The sequence below is a fragment of the Nyctereutes procyonoides genome, unplaced genomic scaffold (assembly GCF_905146905.1).
Source record: "Nyctereutes procyonoides isolate TBG_1078 unplaced genomic scaffold, NYPRO_anot_genome, whole genome shotgun sequence".
NCBI lineage: Eukaryota > Metazoa > Chordata > Mammalia > Carnivora > Canidae > Nyctereutes > Nyctereutes procyonoides.
This window is the reverse complement of record NW_026575146.1, coordinates 14108407-14130030: the sequence shown is the minus strand read 5'-3', so window position 1 is coordinate 14130030 and position 21624 is coordinate 14108407. Positions and strand designations below refer to the sequence as shown.

General features: G+C 41.5%; 1 protein-coding gene across 4 annotated transcripts in view; it reads right to left on the bottom strand.

Annotated features, from left to right (window-relative positions):
* The window catches only part of TULP4 (TUB like protein 4), a 228275-nt gene that overhangs the window by 69556 nt on the left and 137095 nt on the right, over positions 1 to 21624 (bottom strand). For all 4 annotated transcript variants that reach the window (XM_055310466.1, XM_055310465.1, XM_055310467.1 and 1 more), the window contains exon 3: positions 8571 to 8699. In XM_055310466.1, the coding sequence (XP_055166441.1) occupies positions 8571 to 8699 (129 nt within the window). The remainder of the gene's footprint in view (positions 1 to 8570; positions 8700 to 21624) is intronic.

Below are 21624 nucleotides of genomic sequence, written 5' to 3'. Positions count from 1 at the left end.
CTTCAATGGCTGTTCTTTTTCCAGGTCCTTCAGGTGTACGGTTAGGTTGTTTGAGATTTTTCTTACTTGGCCTGTATTGCTATATAGTGCCCTCTTAGGACTTCTTTGGCTGCAAACTCAAAGGTTCTGGATCATCATGTTTTCATTTTCATTTATTTCTATATATTTTTTAATTTCTTCTTTAATTTCCTGGTTGACACATTCATTCTTTAGTAGCATGTTATTCAACCTCCATGTATTTGTGGTCTTTCCAAATTTTTTCTTATACCTGACTTCAAGTTTCATAGTGTTATGGTCAAAATATATGTGTTGCATGATCTCAATCTTTTTGTACCTATTGAGGCCTGATTTGTCATCTAGTATGTGATCTACTCTGGAGAATGTCCCATGTGCACTTGAAAAGAATGTGTATTCTGCTGCTTTAGGATGAAATGTTCTGAATATATGTTAATCCCATCTGGTCCAGTGTGTCATTCCAAGCCATTGTTTCCTTGTTGATTTTCTGCTTAAATGATCTGTTCATTGATGTAAGTGGTTGTTAAAGTCCCCTACTATTACTGTATTATTATCAATGAGTTCCTTTATGTTTGTTATTGTTTTATATATTTGGATGTTTCCAAGTTGGATGCATAAATATTTACAATTGTTACATCGTCTTGTTGGATAGCCTCTTTTTATTATGATATAGTGCCCTACTTTAACTCTTGTTACAGTCTTTGGTTTAAAATCTAGTTTGTTTGATAAAATCTAGTTTGTTTGAATCATTGCTACTCTGGCTTTGACATCATTTGCATCATAAATCTTCTCCGTTCCCTCACTTTCAACCTGCAAGTATCTTTAGGTCTAAAATTAATCTCTTGTAGGCAACATATAGATGGGTCTTATTTTTCATGCATTTTGATACCCTAGGTTTTCTGATTGGAGCGTTTTCTTTTTAAGTATTTTATTTATTTACTTATGACAGAGAGAGAGAGAGAGAGAGAGGCAGAGGCACAGGCAGAGGGAGAAGAGGCTCCATGCAGGGAGCCCGATGCAGGACTCGATCCTGGGTCTCCAGGATCACACCCTGGGCTGATGGCGGCACCAAACTGCTGGGCCACCGGGGCTGCCCTGGAGCATTTTTTAAAAAGATTTTATTCATTTATTCATGAGAGACACAGAGAGAGAGAGAGGTGCAGACACAGGCAGAGTTCGAGAAGCAGGCTCCTTGCAAGGAGCCCAATGTGGGACTCGATCCTGGATCCTGGGATCACCCCCTGAGCCAAAGGCAGACACTCAACGGCTGAGGCATCCAGGTGTCCCTGATTGGAGCATTTAATCCACTCACATTCAGTGCAATTATTGATAGATAGGTACTTAGTGCCATTCTATTACTTGTTTTGTTGTTTCTGAAGATTTTCTCTTGTCTTTTCTAGTCTCTGTCACTTTTGATGTTTCCTCCCCATTTAGAGAATCTCCTTTCATATTTCTTACAAGACTGGTTTAGTGGTTACAAACTCTTTTAGTTTTTGTTTGTCTGGGAAGCTCTATCTGCCTTCTATTCTGAATGATAGTCCTGTTGGATTGAGTATTCTTGACAGCAGATTTTTCTCATTCAGCACGTTGAACATATCATGTCACTTTCTTCTGGCTTGCAAAGTTTCTGTGGAGAGATCTGCTACTAACCTTATGGGTCTTTTCCTTTTCAGTTAGGGACTTCTTTTGTCTCACTGCTTTTAGGAATTTTTTATCACTAAATTTTGCAAATTTAATTACAATGTATCTTGGTATTAGTCTGCTCTTTTTGATCTTGATGGGAGTTCTCTATGCCTCCTGGATTTGGATGTCTGTTTCCTTCCCCAGATTAGGGAAGTTTTCAGCTATGATTTCCTCAAATAAACCTCTGTCCTCTTTTCTCTCTCTTCTTCTTCTTCTGGGACGCCTATGATATGAATGTTATTAGGTTTTATGGAGTCACTGAGTTCCCCGAGTCTACTCTCGTGATCCATAATTTTTCTTTTGTTCAGCTTCATTATTTTACATAATTCTACCTTCTGTATCACTTATTCGTTCCCTTTCTTCTTTCCTTGTGGTTATATCTAGTCCATTTAGAATTTCAGATATTGCACTTTTCATTTCTACCTGACTGGTTTTAAGCTCTTTCATCTTGGTGGTAAGGGTCTCCCTCACATCTTCCATGCTTTTCTCAAGCCCAATGATATCTTTATGACTGTTGCTTTAAATTCTGCATAAGACATATTACTTATATTTGTTTCAATTAGATCTCTGGCCATGACCTTTTCTTGTTCTTTCTTTTGGGATGCATTCCTACGTCCTGGCATTTTGTCTAGGTCTCTGTCTTCTGTGTGTTACAAAATCCTGGTATGTTTCCTGCTCTTGAGAGTAATGGCTTTATGAAGAGGTCATACAATGTCCAGGGCCTGGTACCTCAAGAAGTGTCTCTGGTGTATGCTGTATGCACTCGGCTGCTGTGATTTGGCTGCTCTATCTCTCAGGTCCTTCTACAGAGGCTTGCCTTGCTTACAACGGACAGTGTTTGGATCTTGGCCAGAGTGTGGTGAGTTTTAAGTAGGTGTACTCTAACGTGCTTGTTAAATGAGACCAGATGCTACTTCCACTAGAAAAGAGGCCTTGTAGAACGCTATGGTGGGTAGACACGGTGTGTGTGTGGGTTTCTGCTGATCTTCTGGGGAAAGGGCCCAGTGTGCTGGTCATTAGGGACATTTGCCCAAAAAACCAGTACCAACACAGCACAGGGGGCAGGACTTGGTGTAAAGAGGTTAGTCAAGCAGTGTTGGCACTATGCTATTTACTGAGGTTGGTTTATACAGAGAAGCAGGGGAGGGGAATGGGCATCAGCCAGCATCTTTGTCCTGGGAGAGGGGAGTCTGTGCTTGCTGCTCTCAGGGAAGCCCTGCCAGAAGAGCACATCATTTCCTATCATGTGTCCTAGGCATTTTTCATATCTCTGTTTTCACATGGTCTGTCTCCAGATTGCTTGACTGCCTGGAGCAGTGCAGTGCACTTTGGGCTCTATCCCAGCCAAACCAGCTGACTTTTCAAACTCTAAACTTTAGGGACCTGGTGTGAGGGAAACCTGCATGGGTCTCCTGGGGGAGGGTCTGACTGTGCTGAGATGATGCAGGTTTGACCCAGAAGGGCAGTCATGCCAGAGCACAAGGGCATGGGATTTGGAGCAAAGCAGGCTACAGAGCTAGTGTCTGGGTTAGCCACCCTCAGCAGGTGTCTCTGAGCCTATGCTGAGGGGTGGGGAGGGAAATGGGACCTGTCAGCTCTTTTGTCCCTGGAGAGGCAATGCCAGCTCTCACCAATACGCTGCAAGAAGAAGGGATAGTCTCTCTCTGTGCCTCTTAGGTGAGCCTCAGATCCTGCCATCCGTCCTGGGCTACCTGCCTGCTCTATAGGAGGAGGGCAGCACCCTCAGGGCTCTCTCCAGCCATGCCACAACCTCTAAAACTTCAGTCTTTGAGCCCCCTGGTTGCAGAAAATCATAAAAACCAGCCCCTCCCATTTTCCCAGCCAATGGCTTGGGAGAAGTGTTCTCTTTGTGTGATCCACTCTTCTCTTTCCCATTTTTCACTACAACCAGTCTCTCTCACCTCTGCAGCACCAGAAATCTGTTTCTACTCCAAACCATGTCTCCACATTTCCTATCTTTCTTGACGTGGCCTCTTCTAATTGTGCAGTTTGTTCTGTCAGTCCTCAGGCTGATTTCTTGGGTATTCAAAATGATTTGATTGATAGTGATTTAGCTGTGTTCGAGGGATGAGGCAAGCCTAGGGTCCTCCTACTACACTACTATCTTAGCTCCACCCCATCACTACTGTACTTATTGAAAAAAAACCCATGTATAACTGGCCCTGTGCAGTTAAAACTGCAGTTGTTTAAGGGTCAACTACATGTACAAATATCAAATTGTTATTCTGTATACCTGAAACAAAAATTGTTATATGTCAGTTACATTTCAATTTAAAAAAATGACTATTGTTGCCCCCACTGAATTATCTTTTAAGTACCTTTGATTACCTGGTAATCTCTATAGTTATGCCTACCTTTCCATTCATAAAACTGTTTTAAGTTGCTTTTACTTGGAAATGTTTAACTTTCTTTAAAATTGTTGACATTACTGGATATATGATATTTCAGATAAAAATAAATGGACAAACACCAAAAGACAAAAGGACATGAACATCTGCTGTTTTCCCAGCAGGTGTTATAGTTTGTGTTCAGTGGTTAGCATGTCTCCACCATGACAATGGCATGGATTTGTGAGACAGTTCTTGAACAGCTGGTCTGAGGTTACTGAAAAAAGTTGTTTGCTTAGGGTAAACTCAAAACCTTGGTTTCACTGACCCGGTGTTTCAACTAACTACACTAGTTTTTCTTAAGAAACTTAAACACATTTTTTAGAGATAACACACTAAGTTTGCTATAAAATTTAAAGTCTTTGCATTTTGCAAAAGTGATGCCATTTATTTATATGAACTCTCACTAATTTATCTTGGGAGAGATTTATACTCTTTTTTAAAAAGATTTACACTCTTTTTAAAAAGATTTCTTTTTAGAAATTATCTTACTAGAGGGTGGAAGGGTATGGCCAGTGAAAAGAAGCTTCCCCAAGACATCACCAGTCATGCTGTCAGAGAAAATGATAACAAAGGATGTTTCCATGAACTCATTGGGTTTATTAAATTAGGTCAACATAGAGTGATAAGAATATGCCACAATTGGAAAAAGAGAGACAAGGGAACTGATACCTAGTGCTGTAAAGAAAATAAGCAGGAAGCCCTCCTCCTTCTGGTTGCCTTTGGATGGCAGAGGGCTATGTGCTCTTGCCTCACTAAGCATGTCATCAGACATGATTACTGCGTCTGAGCACCAGCCTGGTCAGATCTCAGCCCGAGGCAGTTTTCATCACAACGGCCAATGGCTGTGTGGGGCACAGCCATCCTTGGTGACTAATCCTATACAATAACGCATGCACTGTTCCAGACTCACTTTTGAAATAAAGGATTCATAATCATTTCTCGAAAAGGAAATTGTTAAAGCATCACTTAGCTTTTGCCAAATGTTTGATTCCTTTGTGACAGTGCAAGTCAAACTGTGCAACATGGTGTCAGTTCCTCTCAAAGTATTATTTTTCTGAGTAGATTTCAAGGATCCTCCTCTCCCAAGCCACATAACTGTCCTTCCTCCTGCCAGGTACTGTTTCAGGTACACAGACAGCCACTACTTTAACCAGTGATTCATTGTCACCAAGGCACGATGTTTCTTCACTCAGGTAAGTTCTGATGCAACACAATTCAAAGCAACCAAACCTTCCTCAGATAGAAGCATTTACTGCTGATAACTGCTCAGTGGGTTTCAAGGTTTGCAGAATCAGAGTTCCAAGCAGCACAATTAAATAAAAATCCACATCAGATCACATATAGTGATTACTTTTCAAACATGGCAGAGACAGGCATTTGTAAAATTCTAGGAGCTTCCAAGTGTTCTATGGTTCCTGTAAGTTCATTCACCTGCAGGTCCAAATTCGTCCTTCCTTTCTTATTTCTAAAATGTTTTGTCCCAAGTTATCAATGAAAGGAAAAGCTGAGGGATATGGTGGTAGTGGAAATCACACAGCTACTATATGGAAATGACAGAAGGTTCCGTCCTCAGAGATTGCTGTCAGGAGAAAACAGTGTGGTGGTAGCGATGCTTGGCAGGTGGGGCTGGACTCTTTAATGGTAATGAAGTCTGAGTTCTTTTGGATATACTATGGATATACGCATTTCTGCTACAGAGAAAAAAGCTTCATGTCTGGGAAGGAGACAGTGTGACAGAGATTATCTGGACTCAAACCTAGGCTCAAATTCTGCTTTACTACCCATGAACTTCATTGGGCAACTTACTCAACTTCCCTGACCTGAGACTGGCATCTGCCCAGTAGGGTTCCTGTGGAGACTGAGTGACAACATATGAAAACGACAGGAACTTAGAGTTTGTCCTAGCTCCTCTTCATAGTCTTTCTCAGTGCAATGCTTTAGAGACTTTCAGTCGTCCAAAGTCTGAAGGCAAGTCTGACTCGATCACTGAGGAAAAAGAGTTCCCACTCTGGTGACAGGAGAATTAGAGCATTTTAGAGACCCTTACAGGAGAATTCAGAGAAGTCCCCACTTTGCAGAAAACCACAAAGTGCTGCTGCCTCAAGGCCTAAAACACTCTTGGTGAAGATATCATGACAACTATCTATTTATATATTAAATTTTTAAGAGCTATATCAGTAATTTAAAATTTTTTTTTGTTTTAAGTTCAATTTGCCAACATATAGTATTAACATCTAGTGTTCATCTCATTGTGTGTCCTCCTTAAATCCATCACCCAGTTACCCCATTCCCCCACCCACCCTCTCTTCTGCAACCCTTTGTTTCCTAGAGTTAGGAGTCTTTCATGGTTTGTCTTCCTCTCGAATTTTCTCCACTCAGTTCCCCCCTTCCCTTATGGTCCCTTTCACTATTTCTTATATTCCACATATGAGTGAAACCATATAATTGTCTTTCTCCAACTAACTTATTTCACTCAGCATAATACTCTCCAGTTCCATCCATGTCAATGTAAATGGTAAGTATTCAACCTTTCTAATGGCTGAGTAATATTCCATTGTGTATATATACCACATCTTTATCCATTCATCTGTCAAAGGACATTATGGCTGCTTCCACAGCTTGGCTACTGTAGACAATGCTGCTATGAATTGAAAATTGGAGTGCAGGTGTCCCTTCATTTCACTACATCTGTATCTTTGGGATAAATACCCAGTGACTATTTTTTTTAAATAGTTTATTTGTTTATTTATTCGTTTATTTGAGAGAGAGGGCACACTTAAGTTGGGGGAGGAGCAGAGAAGGAGGGGCAGAGGGAGAGAATCTCAAGCAGACTCCCCACTGAGAGCCCAACACAGGGCCCTGACCTCTCAACCTCACATAACGACCTGAGCCAAAACCAAGAGTCAGATGCTCAACCAACTGAGCCACCCAGGTGCCCCAACATTATGGCTGCTATTTAAGGGTAGGTACATTCTGTGGTCAGGGGCTACGAGGTCGTAGTCCCTCATTACACTATAGGCACTACAGCAATATGTGATGACAAATACCAAGTACAGACAGTGTCAGAAGTATTTACTATATTTAATCTTATTTAATCCCTCCAGTGATCCTCTAAGACAGGCAGCATTAGAGTCCCTATGCTACAAATGAAAAGACTGAGACACAGAACCTAAGTATCTCCTACTAAGAAGTCACAGAGTGAGACTCGGTCTGTATGGTCTGACTCTGGAGCTCTTGCTCTTGACCCACAATGTCTACCCTCCATGAAGCATGAACTTCTCATGGTTTTAGGGATTTCCACCTCTGTGGCTCTATTTCAAGATGGCCGGTTAGAGTAACAGGGTAGGTTCTACTTCCTTTCACTCCATGGAGGTATACAGGGAACAGGTAAGGCCTTTTCATAGTCAGTCAAAATTATTACATTTCCTCTACCAAATAGACTCACACAAAAGAGAATGTTCTATTTTACCCAGAGGTAGATTTGTCTTCTGTGAGGATAACTTACAAAGACCCTTAGCGTAACAGTAACTGCTAATAGTATCTTTGTTCCTTGTAATTCTGTGTCAGTTCACTGGGCATATCTTTAAACCTGGGGAGCTCATAGCTTATTTAAACAACAGATGGGAGCAAAGAGGGTGAGAATCCACTTCCTGAGAAATGTATAAGAAAGGCAGTCACAGAGAAACCATTCCTAGAGTGGTAAAACAGTCTAAGAAAGCCCTCATGGAGAAAGGTCCCCTGAGGACTTGGTTCTGAAGCCACAGTTCTGTTAAATCCTCAGGACGCGACATGTGTCCTTAATTTCACGAGACGAGACGAGACGAGACGAGGAGCTCCATGTGGCCCATCATCACAGGGGGAAGAGGGAAGAGCCAGATCTGTACCATAAACCAGAAGAATCTCTGGAGCAGCTTTAAAAATAGCACAGCTCAGCAGGGAGTCCCTGGAGCGCCTGTTTTCCTCAGAGCAGAAACAAATTTGTATCAGAAAGGAAGAGCTGAGGGATGACAACAGGTGGCCACGCTAATTGAAACCTGACAGAAGAGAGTGTTAAAAACTCAGCTTGACGAGTAGGTTGTGAGAACAGTTCTTGTGGAGCTCCCTGCTAGAGAACTATGAAGATTACAACACAGGGAAGGTACCTTTCAAAGGGAGCAAAAAAGTGATACGCCATAAGCACTTCAGAGGATCCAAATTTAACATGTAATCACAACAATGAATGGTAAAAAAATGATTTCACAGAACTTGGAGAGTTCTCATAACAGCAGAATAGTTGAATAGAGAAGTATGATCTTTCTCTTTTTATGAAGTGATATACTCAAGAGGAATGAAAAGCAGGATTCTAGTTTTATTTATTTCCACTCCACCTATTTCTAGAAAAAGCTTCCACTTGCCCAGAAATACGTGCTCGGCATTCTCTCTCCAGCAATGTCTCACTGGAAGAGGCTCCTGCCCACTCACCTGAGCCCCTCGGTCGTTGACCAATTCCACAGACCACCTCCCTTCGTACTGAATCCACACAAATATCCCTCCATCTGCGTCACACGTGGCCAACTTCTGGTATGGCTCATTCCACCTCACCAGCACAACCTAGAAAATAACCAAGAAGATATTTACCACAGGGAATGAAGCAGTGGGCCAGGACTATGTCTCTAAGGAGACAGACTTCAGAACTAAAGGGAAGTCATTGTCAAGGGGAATGAATGGCTGAAGGCAGGTGTGGGGATTAGCAGAGGGGAGAGGACACAGTCCACAGGTGGTGGAATTACAGGGAACCAGACCCTCCCATGACAAAGCTTCCTGACATATGGCAGACACCTGAGCAAACCATAAACTGTGGCACAAAAATGCCCATTGCCCAAAAAAACAGAAAAGACCCACAGCCCATCCAGACCCAGTCCTGCCTCTCACAAGTCCAAGAATAGTTCAGCATTTAAACAATTCAGAAAAAATACAGTTGAAATGTCTAAGCTATTTACTACTTATCACAGAGGAAATACAAAGAAATTATAAGCTTCAAAATTTGTGAGTATAACAACTTAATTTTTTAATTTGAAAAATGATCCTGGACAAATCACTTTCATCTTTCTCAACTATCACTCCCTCATTCAAAAGGTGGACCCTCTGTAGGTGGTTTGTGGTATTAGGTAAATGCCCAAGGAGCCTGAAGGCAGGGCTCACAGAGCCCAGTAAAACCTGTAAGTACATACACAGGACTGACTGTGAAGTGGTCCTGGAAGCCCATGAACCACAAAACCAACACCCTGCCTTCACTGTGGTAAACATTCCCCAAGTGTTCACCGGCCTATGCTGGTGATCATGAGGAATTCATTCAGTCAGACATTCAGTTTGTAATTCCTAGGTTCACACTGTGTGACACTCTATGACCAATGCCCAGGCGGGGAACACTAGACCCCACGCTGGGGAAGTTTAAAGTCCATCTGGGAGTCAGAATATCCACTGATGCACAGACATATACTAATGAGTGTCAGCCAAATGAGCACTGTCATTAACCAGCAAGAGCACAGCTGCTATTTGTAAGAAAGATTTGAATCTCCCATCTCCCTCCAAGACTTCATGTCCAGTAAAACAACCCTGGTGAACATGCAGCACCGGTAAAAATGGTCTCCATGTTCTAAGACAGCAAGTAAGCAAGGCCAAGGACAGATTGTCAAGGGCCTCTGTGATGGCCAGAGCCCTCTGCACACCCACCTGTGTCCAAACTACAGACTAACACAAAAGTGCTTTTGCTTCTCAAACGTGTGTCATGGGCACACCGGATTTGAAGTCTTTCAGTTGGTTTTCAGGTACCAGAGAGCTTTGGTTGGCCACACTTGGTGGCATCAGCACTTGTTGCAAGATGCGTAATAAAATTCAAGAGGAAATTATAACCCCTCTGAAAGGATATTGTAATTCTTTTTGAAACCTCTGCAAAAAATCAAAGATGGTTGTAAGGCTGCAATCCTTTGAGACCCGGCGATCACCAGACAAATCTCACCTAGTTGATGGCTTCCCCTGCCAGAGTCAGCTTTCATGGATGCGGGTGCCAACCACACCCTCAGCGGCCCCAATCCCATTTTCTCTCTTGCTGGCCCTGCTGCCTCACTCTGCTCACAACAACACAAGCATAGAATGTCCTCCATCTCCTCCAGAACTACTGGCTTACACGCATGCCTCCCCACTGAGCTATGCCCCTGGAAAGGGACAGAGGTGAGCCCATCTTTGAATCCTGACACACAGTCATTCTGAATGTATTATGTCAAAGAGTGATATATAATTAGAAGTTTATGATCCTTACTCAATTATATCTTTGAATTATAAAAGATTATTAAAAACTATGTCCAGAAGGTTATTTTCAAGGTCCAACAGCCAGCACTGCCTGCCTCCCTCCCTACTATGAAGTGTAGGTGCTGAGGAGAGAGATTAAGACCTTTCTGTGCTCAGGGAGTTCAGTTCACTAAACAGACATAATATAGCGCTCTAAATGCAGTTACAGAGTTATGAACATACAAAGGAGGGGGTCTTAATACAGGTGGATTAGGGAAGGGGGACAAATCCAGATTGATTTTTTAAAGTCCAGTTTCTTATATTCTCTATTTAAAAAATAAATAAAAATAAATTCTTTATCCAAATTACTGATAGAAGTTTAAAAAAAAACCCAGTAATATCATCAACAATAAGAGTCTCTAGATGACACTGAATGTGTCGTAAAATTTATAATTTCCAAACAGTCAGTAAAGGCCAACTTCATAAACTTCTTTCAGATCCAACGATGATTTGTCCCAAGCACTGCAATCCACAAACATGTGTGTGGCTACAATTTGGTTCTTAAAGACATACATTCATTGTTTAAGCCCACAATCACTAATGTACTTCAGAATGGCCACCACAGGAGGGAATATGACAAATAAGTGCAGTTTTTAAATTATTTCCTTAGGTTAACACAGAGCCCATTCATCTGCTATGACCTCCCTAGAGATAACATTTGATGACAAGATATCTTATTGTACAAAATAAATATTGGCCACATTTTCTATACTTCTGCCTTTCTGCCTTTAACATCCATTGCCAGATATGATTGAATATTAAGTTAGCATCAATAACAAAACCCTTCTTCTTCATGAAAACAGCCTGCGGAGTCATAGCATGACACAGACACAAAAGAGCAAAAGCAAAAAAATATTTTAGTTATTTTTTACTTTACAGATTCCTTGGTCTTATGACAACACAGTAGTAGTTGTTGAATAAAAGAAAGGGTTTACAGATTCAATTTCATCTTTTTGTAATTCTTGATCAGTGCAGATGCAGCAGGAGATGAAAACGTAGTCCCCACTCACACACCTTTGCTGTGAATTCTAACCAGCGTAGCTAAATAGGTGAGTAGCGCCCCTAAATTAGAGAAAAGAAATCTTTCCAGTGATTCTTGGTTTAAAAATAAAGTCAAACCACTAATGTTGTTTGCCTGGATTAGAATTCTCATTTCCTTTCTCGTCTACAATTCATAGCAGCTCGCCTTATCTCCCAGCAGCTTATTTCCTGTTCTCCAAATCCTTCCAGTCTGGTTGGCAATGTCAGGACATACCAGAGCACTGAGAAACTACCAACCAGGGGTCCAGTCACCCACATTATGTGGCGGGGTGCTCAGCCTCTGCCCAGGCATTCTGAGGCAGAGCTCCCCTTCTCTTTTAAAGGAAATGGGGCTCCAGTTTACTCTGGGCACAAAAGAGGTAGGGTGTTAAGGGCACTAGCTGAAGGGCGTGTTCTACTAAAAAGTCAGAAGATAAGCTAAATATTAACGCAGGTTTTTGATTATTCAAAAAATGCAAGCCTGTTGCTCTCTCATTTCACAGCTATTAATTGCTATTGCTATTAATAAATATTTCTTGAGGACTATTAAAGGTACAAAAATCTACATTAAAAATATGGCAGGTCTGATGATGGTCTATTTGGGATGTAATCTAATGTTCTAAATAAGTCACTTCATTTCCTACACCCCATCTATTTTTAGGGATAATACACAAGTGTTAGTTAACCCATCTCAAGGATGTTCATCTTTTCAGGCAGAAACCCTTTAAATGATGTTGGGAGATATGTATAATTATATTTTATAGAAATATACAGGAAATCACCTCAATGAATGACCAGTACCACCAATGTTTGGAAATATTTCCCTCAACCTAAACAGAATGTAATTTGATGAAAGCTAAATAAAATAGATCAAGTAATAAATCCCTGTGATTATCACCATTCAGTTCTCTTATTCCGTAATTTTTAAGGGAAACAGAAATAAGTTCAATTGTGCCAGTTTATGTTTAAATACATTTAGTAAAACAAAACGAGTTTTAGAAACGATATGAACTTTAGATACATTTAGTCATTCTAACAAAGAACCAAAAGCATCTTAAAACAGAAGCTGGAAAAAACTCAACAGGCACAGTGGTTTTCTAGCCTGATGGCCACCAGCACAAAGATCCTTGAATGGCTCTGGTGGGAGTGCAGGCTCTGGACCTGAGTTCTGGCCTTGCCGCTCACCAGGGCAACCTGCTGACTGGCTTGGGGTCCTCTTCTGCCCATGGGGTAACAGCAGCACATCCTTCTAATGTATGTGAGAAGTATGTTGAGAAAGGACGTTAGCATGGTGCCAGGCACAGGGCAAACACCTGCTCAGTGAGAGCTCCAGGTTATTCAAGTGTGAGCTAAAACTTTCAGAATATAGACTAGTTCAGCACAGTATTTATGTGTATAGTTTCCTCTTCTTTGACAGACGATAAACGGTTGGAAAGTCCCAGGCCTACCTCCTGCGGCTTGCCCCACCTAATTCTGTACCTAACAAATCTCTACCACCACATACTTTCTGGCACCTTTGGTGTAAAATAACCCTTTACCCTTTGAAACTGATGGGAATGCCTTCATTGCAACAGTTCTCTCTTAAAAAAAAAAAGATTTTATTTATTTATTCATGAAACACACACAGAGAGAGGCAGAGACACAGGCAGGGGAGAAGAAGGCTCCCCACAAGGGGCCTGATGTGGGACTCGATCCCGGATCCCGGGGTCACGCCCTGAGCCAAAGGCAGACACTCAACCGCTGAGCCACTCAGGCGTCCCCTCTAACAGCTCCCTCTTGCCACTACTGCAGTACCTTCTACACTGCTCACGCTCTGCATTTACTCCCTCAAACATCTCAGTTCCTCATCGGCTGAGAATTTCTTGGCTTTCATGTTCCTGGAGCCCAGCACTGTGCCAGGCACACAGCAGGCATTCTACAAATCTTTCTAAACTATTCCTGAATGGTGATCAGCCATATTTCTGTAGATTCAATTATATTCTCTCTCAACAATAAGATGTTAAGATTAGTTCAAATGAGGGGAACTGGGGGGCTTAGGTCATGATCCCAGGGTCCTGGGATTGAGTCCCACTTCAGGCTCCCTGCTCAGTAGGGAGTCTGCTTCTCCATCCTGCCCTATGCTCATGTTCTCTCTTGCTCTCAAATAAATAAATAAGATCTTAAAAAAAAAATCAAGTTAAGGCTAATTCAAATGAGACTGTTTTGGTAACGGCTTGTGACAAAAATTCACAAAATTCATACAATTCATCCATTTAAAATGTACAATTCAATGGTTTTACTCTATCTATAGAGCTGTGCAACCATGATCACAATAAGTTTTAGAACATCTTCACTGACCCCCAATAGGACCTCCAGCCCTAGACAATCACTAATTTTCCTTCCGTCTTTACTGATTTGTCTATTCTGGACATTTCATATAAATGGAATCATACAATATGCAGCCTTCTGTGCCTGGCTTCTTTCACTCATCATGTTTTCAAGGTTTATCCATGCTGTAAGCATACAACAGTATTTACTTCATTTATATGGCCAAATAATATTCCATTGTGTGGACACATCACACTGTATCCATATACTCAGCTGATAAACATCTGGGTTGTTGCCATAATTTGGGTATTATGAATATTTCTATGAACATTTCTATACAAGTCTTTGTATGAACGCATGTTTTCCTCTTTTGGGGTATATGCCTGGGAGTGGAGTTGCTGGGGCAAATGATAATTCTATGTTTACCTTCTTGAGGAACAGTTTTCCAAAGTGGCCACACTAACTTACATTCCCAGCACCACTGGCGTGGTGAAGATTCCAATTTCTCCATATTCTTTTCAACACTGCTATCGTGTCTTTTTTAGTATAGCCATCCTAGTGAATATGAAGTGGTTGTGATTTGCATTTTTCTGATGGCTAATGACGTTGAGCATCTTTTCAAGTGCTTATTGGGCATTTATGTATCTTTTCTGAAGAAATGTCTATTCAGATTGTTGGCCCTTTTTTATTCAGTTGTCTTTTTTTCTTATTGAGCAGGGGAAGTTTTTCTCATTAAATCCACTGAAACACTGACAGTATTTTTAAAAAACTTCAACTTTTATTTCTACATAATCTTACCTCTCTCACTTAAATGTACAGAATCCAGTCCTCATCCATGCATTCATTCAGTTTGTCAACAAAGAACTCCAGAAGGAAATGTAGCAAAGACAATAAAGGAATTCAGAGAACACAGGGCTGAGGTCAGAGCCTGGAATCCAGGGACCATGGGGCCTCCACATGGTTCTGAACGGGAATGTGTTAGGGGATGACTTTCTCAGGTCCAGCCTCTCTAGGACACTCCCCAGGAAACTCATAGCTACACCTTTCTTCCTGATGTTTTCCAAATCTTCTTGTTGGGAAATAACACATCTTTTCATTGGATAGCATTTATATTTATCAGGCAGGGCTGCATTATGAAAAATGACTCTACCAGGTCTCCTGATAGAAATGCAAAATCACCATCTCGGCCTTCTCATCCACTCAGTGGCTATCACCATAAAAGTGATATATTAAAGCAATCTATAGGAAATCCAACATGTAGCCCCTTCATCTCCTGACCACTTTCAGGCACCGATTTGTACATACCTCAAAATTCAGTGGCAAGAATACTCTGGATGGCTCTAACTTCCATCCTTTCCCATTCAATTCAATCCCATTCAGCTGCCAACTTCTGAGCAGAAATTTTACTGGAAAGGATGTTCAATCACAAACACTACTGACTGAGGTTTCAAAGCCCTTACCATGAGGAACTAGCATGTTTTTTCCAGCATCATGTCCCACTTACCTCACGTAAATCTTGGTGAAGACGGGGGTTACTGGCTTTAGCCAATTTAGTGCTAACACAATGATTCAGTTTCACAACGAAGAAAGGGAGGTTAATGCGGTGAAGGGGCCTCCCTGAGATCACAGAGCATGTTCAAGATAGGTAAGGGTCCAGGCAGAGCTGCAGTCTCCTTGCCTATTCTGGGCACTTGTCTCCATTCCCAAGGTCAAGCAGACTGGCCCGTAGTCATCTAACACTCGGGACCACCTGGGTGCTGCTCACCGGAACACACAGATGGAAGAGATGCCCTGCCCTCAAGGAGCACATGAGGTACTGCTCAGAGAAGCCACCTCACTTTTTCTTTCTTAATAAGCATGTACTCTTGCTTTCACACCTCTGAGATGCATACATTTCTGAAAAAAACTTTTATAAAAAGTTCTAGTTCTGATAGAAGAAAACGAAAACCATACTAAGAAGCAATAAACTAAAATGTTAGCATTGGGGGATTACATCTTTCCCCACATTTTGCCACATTGAACAAATTCCAGCTTCTCATTCTCCCTTGATGGGAAATTTGAACCATTTCTTTTAGCAGTAATAATAATCAATACTTTGCATCCTTTCCCCATATATTAGCTTATTTTATCTTTTCAAGTATCTTAGAAGAAGGTATTACCATTAATATAACCTCTCCATTTTACAGATTAAAGAAGAGTGAGAGAAGGTGGAAAATTCTCCAGACTTTTTTTTTTTAAACTGGGCAGTATTTATGATATATATAAAAGTTTTTTAAAAAAATTTCACCTCAAAGTATTCTCCTCATTCAGCTTAGGAAAATACTAGCAGGACTATTTGAACAACCCTGTGTGTTTTTCCCACACCTCAGCCCTTCCTCCTCTAAGAAAAAACTGCTTTCTTGGGTAATTCATGTTTTTAATTCACAAGCATGTTTATATTATATATTATATAAATGTATCCTCACATACTTTCTTTTTAAATTTTAAATATTTCAGAAAAATTTTAGCATATACCACAGAAATGCAACTGGGATGATAACCTTCCATATGCCACCATCCAGCTTCAAAATGAACATTTATGCATGTTTTTAAGCTTTTAAAAAAAATGGTTTTTTAACTCAGTGTCATGTTGTGAGGTTCACCCCTGGAGGACAGCTCTAACTCATTTATATTCACTGTGTGAATACACCACAATTTATTTATTCATTCTCTAGCTGATAAACATTTAGGCTGTCTTCCTTTTTCCTTCCTGCTTTTGCTAGCGATGCTGCTTCTAGACACTCTGCTGCCAGCGCCCCTGTGAGCAAGGGCAGTTGGGGTAAGTGGATTAAAGGTCACACGCACCTCCACCTTTCCAGAGCTCCTAGGTTAACTTCCACAGAGCCCAGAATGGTTTATGACCTATCAGCTCTTCACCTTCACCTTATATAGTCACTACCATTGATAATGCCAGCCCCTTCAATTCTTTCCAATCCAACAGGTGTAAAATGATGTATCTCGCTTCTGGTTTTTATTGATCTCCACAGACTTAGTCTCTCCAGCTTGGGACTTCTTAGTTTCTTGCTCTGATAAGACACACCATGGTTGTTTCCTTCTCTCCGGTCTCTTCCACTGGGCTCGGGTGAAATAACTACTCCATGCCATCTCCCCACCAACTCTACCTGCCTTTGTGATTTCCTCCAAGGAGCAAGTGGTCTTGTGGATCCCGTAGTTACTACCAGGCATCTGCACCACCACCCACACAAGGCCCTGTGAGGGCTGAGAGCGGGGCAGGCATAGCCGGCGCCCTTGAGAAGCATATACTGAAGCCCCCGGGAGACTGGGACAGGCTAGGAAGGTGGCTGATTCTGGCTGGCCAAAAGACGTGAGCCACTGAGGGTAAATTCAGATAATTCCTGTGTCTTCCTCTTCATTCCTTGTTCGCAACGTGCTCTGGCTTGAAAAGTGAATTCTGCAGGGCTCACATGCCTGCAGAGGCCCTGAGACGGAGGCCACCCTGAGGTTGCCAAGGGGCAGCTGTGGCTTTAGATGGACTGATCTGGAAAGAGGCTGTAAAATCCAAACAGCTGACCCCAATGGGGCCACAGAGGGGCCTCTCCCACATGGACCTGCAGGTAAGCCCTGAGGCGGCTGGACGGCAAAACTAAGGGCTCTCTCCTGGGCTGCTGCCAGTGGGTCTCCTCCTCCACCCCTGGTGTGCTCATCACTTCCCTGAGCCTGGGAAGGGGAGGCAGCCACTTCCTGTCTGACACAGCACACAGACTCAGTGTCCATCAGATGGGGCAGGGGACAGCAAGAGCACTCCTGCTGTGGGGACAGCTGCCACTGTGAGGCAGGCCCATACTGTCTGGAAAGGGGAGGTTTTGTTGTGGGAAAAGGACCAATGATAGCTAGCTACCACTAAATAGGGTGCTCTTCTCACTCCTCAAGAAACCCTCTATAACTTGGCATTTAGAGTCAGAGCCTGAGAAAAGGATTCTCTGCACTTAATGGTTTACTAGGGTGTTTCCTGAGTGCTTGAAGGAAGGGGTGTTGGTTGGGGACCAGCTGACTTGTCCTGATCCCAGGAGGGCTCTAAGGCATGAACTGCACCATAGGTGGTCCCACTTTGAGGCAGGGGGCAGCCTCTGTGTTCCCGTGGGTGCCAGCCTTGGCTGTTCTTCCCTCTCCATCCTCTGCTGGGGAGTGCCAGGGCTGGGTCATGACCCTTCTCTCTTCTATCACCTACATGATTTCCTAGTAATCTAGTCTCATCTTTATTTATTTTTTTTAAACAACTTTTTTTTTAATTTTTTTTAAAATTTATTTATGATAGTCACAGAGAGAGAGAGAGAAAGAGAGGCAGAGACACAGGCAGAGGGAGAAGCAGGCTCCATGCACCGGGAGCCTGACGTGGGATTCGATCCCGGGTCTCCAGGATTGCGCCCTGGGCCAAAGGCAGGCGCTAAACTGCTGCGCCACCCAGGGATCCCTAGTCTCATCTTTAAATCCAAGCATCAAGGACCTCCAATTCTTACTTTCAATCCCTTACTACGCATCCTATCCAAGATCTCTACTTGGATGCCTAACAGACAATACAAACTTAGTATCTCCCTAATGGTTCTCTGGACTGATCTTCCTGTAAGGCTGCTCCTCCTTAGTGCTCTTCACTCACATGAATGACCCCATCTGCTGTGTGAATCATAACAGCCAAGCAGACTCCCTTCCCTGCCCCTCAGGGTCATAAACTGTGTGGGGCAGAGACATAGTGCTGATCCCCAAGTTAAGGCCAGGCTTCACATGGTGCTCATGTCCCCCCTGTTGTGGCGAAATAGTAAACTGAAGAAAAACAGTCCGCGTAAGACAGATCACTCTCAGCTTGATCTTTACCTCCCCAGTTCTAACAGTGGTAGTACAATATGTTTTTTAGATATGACTTTAACACTCATAAAAAAGAATTCCCTAGCCTAACTAGAAACTATAGAAACTCAAAGGAAGGAATTATAAATGCATTTGAAGACACTGATGCACTATATAAATATTAGTTCTTAAAGTTGTTGCCAAAGGGTAAACAATTTGATAGATCTCTAAATAAACTTTAAATTTTAGATGAGTTTTAGATTTATGGAATAATCACAAAGATAACAGAGGTCCCATATGCTCCACAGCTAGGCCCCAATTACTAAATCTTGCATTAGTGTATTTGTCACTATCAGCTGACCAATATAGATAGATTATTATGGACCAAAATCCAGACTTTATTCCACTTTGATTAATTTTAACCTAGTGTCCTTTATCTGTTCCTGGATCCCATCCAGAATACTGTATTTCATTGTCATGTCTCCTTAGGCTCCTCTTGACTATGACAGTTTTTCTGACTTTCCTTGTTTTTGGTGACTGTGACAGTTTTAAGGAGGACTCATGAGGTATTTTGTTGAATACCCCTCAATTGAGATTTCTCTGATGTTTTCCCATTCTAGGGTACAGTTAAGGGTTTGGGAAGGATGACCATGGAGGTGAAGTGCCATTCCCATCACATCATTGGTTTATACTCTCAATATGACTTGCAAATGTTGGTATTAGCTTTATTCACCTGGCTGAAGTAGCATTTGTCAGGTTTCTTCACTGTCAAGTTACTCTTTCTTCCCTCTTTCCACACTGTACTCTTTGGAAGGAAGTGACCATAGGCAGCCTACACTTAAGGAGTAGTGAATTATGTTCCACCTCCTTGAGGGAGGGGTATCTACATAAATTATTTATAACTTCCCTGCCTGGGAGATCTGCCTATTCTTCTCCATTTATTTAGTTATTTTATCAGTATGGACACATGGATAATTACTTTCTAGTTTGGGTTATAATCTGTTACTATTCATTTATTTTGTTGCTCAAATTTTTCCAGCTTTGTCCACTGGGAACTATTTCAGTTGGCTCTTGTGTCCCTTTGACATACTACCATCATTGTATATATTTGTTTTTTTTAGTATCACACATTACTTTCTTACACTGCATAATGCTCTAGATTCATAGTTTATACTTCCTGTTCCAGTATCTTGAACTACATATTTCTTCATGGAGTATGGTTCCTTTTATTAAAAAATGGTATGAGAAACCAAGATCTGAGTGCTAAACCAAGATCTAGATGTGCTCATTATTGCTAGAATGGGTAAACAGCTTTTGATATAAAAAAATCAACATGTTACAAGCCTAGGACATCTAGTTATTCCAGAAGGCAAGGCAAATATTAAAAGGCCTAGAACTTGGGGCACCTTGGTGGCTTGATCAGGTAAGAATCCAACTCTTCATTTCAGCTCAGGTCTTGATCTCAGGGTTGTGGGATCAAGCCCTGCATCAAGCTCCATGGTGGGTGTGAAGCCTGCTTAAGATTCTCTCTCTCCCTCTCCTGCTCCTTCCCCCACTCCCTAAAAGGCTAAAGGTCTCTGAAGGGTTTCTACTGACCAAGGATGGGACATTTTGAGAATCAAAAAAAAAATTAATACAAGGCATCAAGACAATTATGCTAAAATTCATGTATGCTAAAATCCATTAGTTCATGATCTCAAAAAAACAAAACAAAATAATCCTCACTGTTAACCTCTGAAGAATGGTATAAGAACATATTACTCTGAAAACGGGTAAGCAAAGGGAAAAAAACAAACCTACATTTAGCCTGCCATTACTTGCATGCAAACAATACCCCATAACAACTAGTTAACAAGGAAAATTTTTCTTGGTACGAGTATTCTAGTTAATAAATAAAGAAGAAATGACAAAATTAGGATATCAGCATTTTGCAAGTACTGCTGAAACAATGCTTCTAGGCAATGATTGTTAATGTCACTAAAATCATTAGGTAGAAGACTGATGAGACTATAGTATGAATATCCAAATAAAGACCCTTAACAAATTGATCAATTTTAACATCACAAAAAGGCAGAAAATCGTATATACCTCCTGATGGCATACACGACATTCCCCATAAATTAGTACAAGAAAACCCCTCAAACTATAAGTTCCTAGACCTATACAACTAGTATAAAAAAGTACAAAACACAGAAAAACATATCAAACCTCCTGAGGGGTTGTCATTAGGAAAATCTATTTACCACATAGAATTTCTCATGTTTTGGGTTTTCCTAATACGAGGAAAACAATAAAGAGATGAGGAATCTATAGATTAAAAGATTTTTAAAAAGCATATTAACCTAATGCATGTAATGGACATGTCTGGATCTGACTCTTACAAGTCAAAAACAAGAACAACCCAATCTTTTCTAAAAGGTACAAGAGTTGGGGTGCCTGGGTGGCTCAGTCAGTTAAGTATGTGACTCTTGATCTCAGTTCAGGTCTTAATCCAGGGTCATGAGTTCAAGCCTCACGTTGAGCTCCAAACTAGGTGAGGAGCCTCCTTAAATGAAAAAATGAAAAAAAGGTACAAGAGTCGAACAGACTTTTTACCAAAGAAATATACAAATGGAAAATGAACATTAAAAGATGCTCAATATCATTAGTTTCTAGGAAATGCTAACTATAAGCACAGTAAGACAACTTGATACCTACTAAAATGACTAACATTAACTTCTGAGAATACTTTGCACTTCTGTGTTCAAATCCCAGCTTTTCTTAGTTGATCCTTGTACTCTACTGATAATAAACAAAGGAAATATAATACCTGTTCTTCTGGTGCAAGTTTTTTTTTTTCTTAAAGGTTTTATTTATTTATTTGAGAGTAAGAGAGGGATCCCTGGGTGGCGCAGCAGTTTGGCGCTTGCCTTTGGCTCAGGGCGCGGTCCTGGAGACCCGGGATCGAATCCCATATCGGGCTCCCGGTGCATGGAGCCTGCTTCTCCCTCTGCCTGTGTCTCTGCCTCTCTCTCTCTCTCTC